The sequence below is a fragment of the Onychostruthus taczanowskii genome, unplaced genomic scaffold (assembly GCF_017590055.1).
Source record: "Onychostruthus taczanowskii isolate IOZ18803 unplaced genomic scaffold, ASM1759005v1 scaffold48, whole genome shotgun sequence".
In the NCBI taxonomy this organism is placed as follows: domain Eukaryota; kingdom Metazoa; phylum Chordata; class Aves; order Passeriformes; family Passeridae; genus Onychostruthus; species Onychostruthus taczanowskii.
The window spans coordinates 4,957,244-4,965,352 of record NW_024502347.1 but is presented as its reverse complement, the minus strand read 5'-3'; the positions used below and the strand labels follow the sequence as shown (position 1 = coordinate 4,965,352).

The following is an 8,109-nucleotide window of genomic DNA, read 5'->3' as shown; positions in this document are numbered from 1 at the left end:
CCGCCCCTTATAGCCATTGTTCAGAACAACTGAATAACTAATAACAATAAGAAGCATGTAAATATAACCGAGCTGGGGGTTTTTTTTGCCTCCGACAAAGCTGGGCGATCAGATCTGTTGCATAATAGAAATAGGGAAGGCTGTCTGGCAGGCAGCCTTAAGCAGAGAAGAGCTATCTCAATTTCTCTCACTTAATCTTGGCTTCGCGTCAGAAGCTGTGCAGCAGTGCAGTAGAATGGGAGCTCGGCAAAAGCTTCGCCAGTGAAACGCGGGCGCTCGCTGTGTGGCGGTACCTCAGCGATCTCTCGAGCTGGATTACCTATTGATTTTCCTCCTTTCTCGCTTCCCAGGTTTACTCGGCTGGACACCGTGTGTGTTTGGATTTCTCAAGGATTCTCCCCCGACTAACATGGATGTCCCACCATTCCTTGCAGTTGAAGGTTGCTCCTTGGCGCAGTGAATGAAGAACATGCAGGGATTGCTAATGGGTTTGGGAAGCGTAGACTCTCTGCTCTCTGTGACCATGCCGTGATCGTGTCTGAGGGCTATCAGTTTACGTATCCTCATTCTCACCCTACCGGGAAACCTGACGGCTTAGAAGGGGGAAGTAAGGCAGCGCGTGTGTGCATAGAAACATCATGAAGATTATTTCCCATATTGTAACTAATTCAGTCTTCAGATGCACCATTAGACTCCTTCTTTGCTTACTGTGGATTGGATATTCTCAAGGAACCACACATGTATTAAGATTTGGTAAGATTTCCCGACACTTTGTTCATTGTGTGTTTAAGCCTGAATGTGATATGCGTAGGATTGACTCAGAAGGGGATGCTGGGGGAGAGCTGGGACGTGCTACCGGAGTCAGGCAGCGAAGTCCCTCTTTATTTTGCATCCGGAGGGATGAATTGCTGTGTGATTTTTTTTTTTTCTGTCTCTGCTGCTCATTGTAGCCGTAGTAACGGCACGATGGTGATGATAATAACAATAGAAAAAAGACTGGCAAACGTGGTTGCCTAAGGTTCTGCGCAGCTTGTGTGGTTTCCTCGTAATTGTTTCCATTGTTTTGCTTTATTGTTTCCATAGTAGGGGAAAGCATGGCTAATGCGGTGATTGATCAGTTGAAAATCTGTCAAGTAGTTGTTAAGTTTCGGCCGCCCGTCTGATCCCCCCGAGCCGATCCCGTGCGGGCGTAACGCTGTGATTTGAGACCTTTGGGCTGATTTCCCTTGAAGAATCTGTCTGTTTGCTTGACACTTGAGTGGCGTTTAGGGTTAGAGAAGAGATTATTTATGTCTCGAGCGGTGCTCGGGGAAGAGCTTTTGCGGCACCTTTCAAAAGCACAGCTTTTCTATGCGAGGAAAGTTGCAGGAGTTCCTCCCTCTCCTGGGAAAAAAAGAAAAGAGAAAAAAAAAAAAAACAACAGATCAGAATGACATTTCAAGAATAGAGAGGGTTTACAGTTTAAAGGCTATCCAGCTGGACCAGGGCACTAACCTTAAGAGCTCTGCCTGTGCAAGCGCGCATGTTCGTGTGTCTAAGCAAGCAAGCGAGGGACAAATTCCAGCCGCTGCATCCCCTACAGAAGTTTTGCAGTGAGGAAGGGCAGGACGGAAAGTTCGGAAAGTGGGTCCGAAGGGGTCTGTGCGGCCGGGGAATGTCCTTCGGTGCTAGTCCGGGGCGAGAGACGATGAGAGCCCCGTATCAGCATCCTCCTGGTCACCCGGGTACCGCGGGCGAGCCGCGGCGGGGGGCGCCCAGGAAGGGACAGCCTGAAAATTGCTCCCCCATACAAGCAGCATCCTCTGTGTCTGCCGACAGCACGGGTGGACGGAGGAAGAGCGGATCTCCCTCATTCCCGCTGTCCGCGATAAACTGTGGCAGCCTCTGCATCCATTTCTTCGGGGCACAGAAATCTCTTGCCTTTTCCTGAGAATAATACCTTGGTTTGTATCTATTTTAATTTAATTCAGCACCCCCGCACACAGTTTTATATGGAGGGGAAGGTGAGTAATGATTAAAAAGTCACCAGGCTGTTACCAATATCTGAATTCCTAGCAGCACTTTTTTTCTGCTTCCATCTGGTCTAAAGGTGGTGCTTATGGCACGTTGCTCTTAGCAACCGTCCTCAGGAATGCCTGTTTCTTTGGACATGGCTAAACGAGCCCGTATATCATTGTAGGGTCTATTTTGCAATCAGTCTGATCCATAATCATCGCCGTGAATTTAATGCTAGGATGCCTGTAATGTGGCACTGGTCTGCTGTCTGTCTTTCCACGGGCTCCGAGAGTCTGTCTCTAGGAGCCTCTTTCAGGTTAGGAGGAGTTACTTTCAGGTATAGCTGTGTAAACAAACACCTTCCTGGTCACAGCTCTAGCAAGAGGTGGACTTTCCTTCTGTAGAGGGGCATTCCCTCGGAACTGTTAGTCCGGTGTACCTTCAGAGACAGCCCTAGAGAGCAGCGCTTTGGCAAGCTTAGAGCAATAAATTATCCCGCGGCTGAAAGGTGATGCAGCGCATCTCTGTTACCCAGGGACAGGGTTGTGCATGCGTATGTTTTACTGGGCTAACTTCCCCTCCCAGCTGCCTTCTGGTCACACAGCTGGCCAACGAGTTGTATTCACTCCGCTGTTTGTAGCAGCGAAGTAGAAATCCCTTTCTGCATCTCTGCCTGCTTTTCTCTGTATTTGGAAAGAATTGTCGCCAAACCATCACTGAACATTAAAAGTAGGTGGGGAGCAATTGGTAAGTTTATTTTGTTGTGGAGAATGTTAGACGTGAAAAGAGCAGGAAGACTTTTGCCATTCTTATACGGGCCTGTTGCACATCTGTGTTTTAAAGGAGTCTGGATTTAGCTTAATCCTGGCTAACTCACTCTGTCTGTGACCACGAGAGAACTTCCACGCCTTCTCCAAAGGCTAACATCTCTTTCTCTGCGCAGGGCATAGCAGGGTAGAGGGAGGGAGCAGGGATTGAGCTGCGGAAAAGCTTTGGTTATTTCTGAGGGGGAATTCCCCACCGCCCCCTCTGTGTTCCCGTGCTATCAGTCCCTCTGGGACGTCCTTGCGACCAGGAGGACGCGATGCCGTGGAGTCCTTCCCGAGGAGAAGGGAGAGCTGAGGAGATTCCCTCCAGAAGGCAGCCTGCCAGCCCCCGCTCTTCTTCCTCAGCCAGCAGTGCTATGGCAACAGGGGAGAGCTTGAAGCCTGCCAGAGCTGCAGCCCCCTCATTCCTCCTGTGCAAATTAGCCACCATGGATTCGCATTGTCCTTCCCACGGCTCCTCTCATTGTTGGGACTAGCCAGCATGTCCTTTCTCTCCCTCCCTCTCTCTCTGAAGCTACCTTTTAGCAACCACACAGGGAAGTCGAACCGCCTGGGTTATTTGTCAAATTCTGGAGGTTATTTCAGTCTGTACCTTATGGAGCAAACCCAGAGAGAGGCTGGTGCGATGGCACCGTTCCCTCTCCAGCGACACTTGCTTAGGCATCTGGACACCTGCCTGTTGCTGCTGCTGGAGTTGGGCAACGTGGTATTGGGGCATCACACCAGGCACCCTTCCTGCATGCCACATTGCTTCATGGGGCATGCGACCAAGATCCTTCCCTTGTCCTTTCTGAACAGTTTTTCCCACAAGCGAGCCCAGGGAACGCTGAACGTGAGGTTTGTCTATACGGTACACGAGGGTGTCAAATGGGACCAGCCCTAAACCACTGATGCGGATAAAAGGATAAATCCCACCTTGACGAGGGAGAAAAGCAGCAGCCTCGTATTTGTCTCTCCGCTGTGCTAAGTGTGATGGAAACCTTTTCCTTATCACTTGGCACTGAACAAAAGCCAAAATACGTGACCGCCGGCACATCCTTTACCTTATCGGGGATCACATTTCGCAGCTTTCCGATTCACTGCCCCTGTGTATACTCAGACCCATGACAGCTGCTCCCAAGAAATTCCAGGGACCTCGGCGGATCCAGAGCCCAGCCGATCGGCCCCTCTTCCCACGACGTGGGGCAAGGCACGTCGGGCTGCTTTTCTTAGGTCTGCCTTTACCTCCTGAAGGCATCTCAACACCTTGTCCCCGAAATGCTGAATTAACAAGCCATTAAGAGCTGTCAAACACCTGTAATTGCTCACCTGTGTTTTCAGCAACCCACACCTTGTCTTGCCCAAGGCAGTAAGAACCTGGGCTATTTAAAAGCCTTTCCCCCCACCCCCAACCCACCTACTACCACTATATGGAGCTTGATTGTCAGTGCTTTGAAGTCTGGAGCGCTCTAAAGTGCCCTTTTTATTTAAACTTCCCGTTTCCGGCCTTGTCTCTACTGCTGTGAGCAGTTCTTTCCTACAGCAAAGGTGTGAAGAGAGACCTGTGACCGGAAGGTGAAAGAGGTTTGGCCACTGTATTTGCTCTCATTATTCCTGGAAATGTGGTGAAAGACTAAAGATCTTCACTGCAGGGTGCTCGCTTACCTGATAAGTTTTAACCCACTTTATGTGATGTTTTATTTTCTTCAGGACATTCGAGAAGGGTAAAGACAAGTAGAGGCATATACCTGTAGTTTTGACTTTTTGGTGCTTTGGAGTTGGCTGACTTGAAGCAGATGAGAGAGGGAGTGGAATGTTTTGTGTTACAATGAGCTATAAAGGAAGGGTGTGTGAGCGCTTGTGGCTTCTTCCAGCTTAAAAGCAAAAGAAAGCCAAGAGAGACAGGAAAACTTTTCAAAGGAAAAAGGAAGAGTTTTGAACTCTCACTAGAAGCATTTCTTACAACTGACTATTTTTAAAATATTTTTGTTTCTAAAAAAATACTACACCAAGTCCTAATGAAGGCTAGCACTTTCCTGTTGCCCTACATAAAATAATAATCATAGCAAATCAAACATTATAAAATCATGTACTCTTCGTGATTTAGGAAAAATCACCCTCATTTTTCAACTCCTTTGTGGGAACAACCAGAGAGAAATTGCTAGACGTTTGTCTTCCTCTGTGAAGATTTAGTATGGATTTCATCTGACATGACACTTAGCTGAGCTCCTTTGTCTCAAACAGATTGAGTTTATCTTCATATAATTGTTTTTAATGAGCTCAAGTGTGGCAAAACCAGAGAAGAGGTTGGCTCATTGCATCCACTGCCTGTGGAAGTGACAGTGGGTGTCAAAACACATGGTTCTGGGATTCAGGAGACCATTTTAAAATTGTAGTGATTAAAACCAGTGAAGTCATGGCACAGCAGTGGGAACTAGCTCTGTGCAGATGTGTGAGACAAGAGGTCAAGTGAAAAATACCTGCTGGGTAATCGAGTGGAGTTTTCTTAAGGGACTTGCATTAACCCTCCTGGATGTGTACTTTCTTTCCTTTAGATTTTGCATTGACATCCTTTTAATGGTTTAGAGGTTTCTGCCTCTATTTGAGAGAAACAAAAAAAAATGTACATATCTTGTTTGAGTGGGGAAGGCAGTCTGCCTTCAGATCAAGAGTGTGATGAAAATCTGCAAGCCAAACTCTCATGGCAGCCCTCGGGGTGTCTGTATCTTGGCAAATCCAGCATTCAGAGCCAATGAAAAATTTACTGCCAAGGAGAAGAAGCTTTCAATATCTGTTAACATCCTCAAGAAGATGAGTTCGAAATCAGTCTTACAAACAACAACAGGAATCTTTGAAAGAAAAGTAAGGTTAAGAGCCTCGGGAAGGCAGCAAGGAGGTGAGAAGCATTGTTATTGACTGGTCTAGATTAAACAGCACAGAGGAAGATTTCAATTTGATAACGTCACAACCCTTCCTGTTTTTCTTTGCTGCTTCTGCTGACAATTTTGTAAGGTAATTAAATTGGCTGATTGAAGTCACAGTGGTCATGGGGCGATAAAGACCGTTTGGATTTAATGGAATTTAGAAACAACGGTGCACTGCACACAACTCTCACAGAACGAGAATTTTAATGACTCATTCAGGGTGCTGACTACATAGAAAGTCCTGGACGAGTTTAATTGAAAGGGCAAAGCTGATTAGCTGTATACAGTCTTTATTGCACTAGATAGGGGAATTAGACTTATCCTTTTAAAATACTCATTATTGCATTATCAAGATTTAATGTAGGTTAAGAAAGCTTTCATTCGTGTGGGCTTTCTGGAATATCCCTAGATCCTTTCACCCAGTGTTTGGAACGCCAATAGTCTCGTAAAATGATTTTCACACGGTTGCTTGTATTCTTCCTATTCTTCCTGACTGCTTATTCTTACTGATAACTTGCTTCTTACTGACTGCTGCTTGTCCTTTGAAGGGATGCAATGTTCAAGTAATGCCTCCAGTTTAAATGTGGTTGCTGAAAGAAATGCTTTCTGCCACCAGAGATAAAAAAACTATAGAAAAGGAGATTTTTCTAAGTTCAAATATTAGAGTTTAGTTTTATTAGTTTAGATTTAGGATTTTTTTCCCCATTTATTTATGTATTTATTTTATGCCAGAGAAAATCCCCCCAATTCAGGGAAAAAAGTAAACCAAACATTTTATAGTCTTTGTAAATAAAACAGATCTTTGTACCCTACTTAATGTATTTACCTTGTCTTTTTCTGAGTTTTAACCTTCATCCTCTTTAATCTCTTTCAGAGGAACAATTACTAGAAGGTATGTCAATAATGCAAAAGAGAAAACAGAGGGTGTCTTATTTCCATACTTCCCAATCTGCAAGGCAAATTAATATTTCCTGAATAAGGTTTTTATAGTGTTATGCTGTAATGTATGTTGGAAGATTAGATTAAACAGCATGATAACATAATGACACAATGTCATTATGCTGTCACATCTGAACTGGAATATGGAGATTCAAAGATCACTGTCATATTAATACTTATAATTTTGTGCGTGTCCCGTGCCATCCATGCTGTGTTCCCCCCTTTCTTCTCCTCACTCCTGCCCCATTTTGCCCCAAAGCCTTTGGTTCCTTTATTATAAAACAATAGTGTTGGACACCTTCAATTTAAACAGCCAAAGCTCTCAGTAATGCAAAGAATACAGAACAAACATGTGGTGATCATTATTCCAATACTGGAGCTCAGCCAGATTTGGATAAAGCAGGTGTTATAGTAGAGCTATGTAAAACAATTAGCAAACTCAAAAACATAATTTAACTTTAATTTAAAAGTACTTCTTAATGAATTAAAACCACCATGTTTTTTTTTGTTTTTTCCTTTAGGCAAAATTTAGAAGTGACAAATGGGTGTAAATGCTCAAGTCAGGATTGCTCTTTTTGCATTGCTGCAGAGCTAGGCTTGCATCAAAATTTGCAAGTGACTTGGATCAGTCATGATTCAGATTTCCTTGAACATTCTTCTTCTAGTCCAAAATGCTGTTGAAACACAGTAACTAATCTAGGAATGTTTTTGGTACGTTGCTTTGAAATGAAATACACATTTTTAGGTAACAGATTTTTTAAAGTGTTTCCATTTCCAGGTGTTTCTGCCTGGGGCATAGACAATGTAGTTCCCTGCTATTGTGATTCACTGCCATTGTGATTCACTGGTATTGTGAGTGGAGGCTACAGTAGTAGTAGTTTAAAGCACAGCTACACTGTAGAGTTTAGATCACAGTTTGTTCTTAGTTCACAGTAAACTTTTTTGTTATCCATGCACTGGAAGGAAAATTCATTTATGGGTTTCAGACACTTTAATTTTTGGAGAAATACATGAATGCACATTAACTGAATGTGTGTTTTATTATATTAGTATTTCTACTCACAGACTCTTTAAAACCTATTTTTTTTTTAAAAAAGTTATTTTGATTTGAAGGCAGTTGAACTAGGAGTGTTGAAAGTGTCAGTCTTCCGTCATGAAAGAAACCTCTTTGTTAGAATCATTAATTCTTGTATAAGGCTTCATAACAGACAGAAGAACAGTCCAGAGAGAGCTTTCTTACTTTACTGTCAGAAACTGTTTGCGAGATTTGATGTCCTTTTAAATTCAAATTATGATTACTCTTTTTCCCCTCTCTTCTGTTCTTCCGTCTTTATATTTTACTGTGTGTCTCTGTTTACTAATTTGAAAAACATACTATCTGATTTCAATATGTATAGCTAAAGGTTAGCATCATATATATACAGACAAATGGCAAAATGTGGTTT

The 8,109-nt window shown here is 43.8% G+C and overlaps 1 protein-coding gene across 1 annotated transcript in view; it reads left to right on the top strand.

The window, feature by feature from the left end:
* Positions 1-520: 520 nt before the first annotated feature.
* The window catches only part of GRIK2 (glutamate ionotropic receptor kainate type subunit 2), a 347,507-nt gene continuing 339,918 nt past the window's right edge, over positions 521-8,109 (top strand). Inside the window, exon 1 of the mRNA XM_041414905.1 lies at positions 521-753. Coding sequence (XP_041270839.1) covers positions 639-753 — 115 coding nt within the window. The 5' untranslated portion in view covers positions 521-638. The remainder of the gene's footprint in view (positions 754-8,109) is intronic.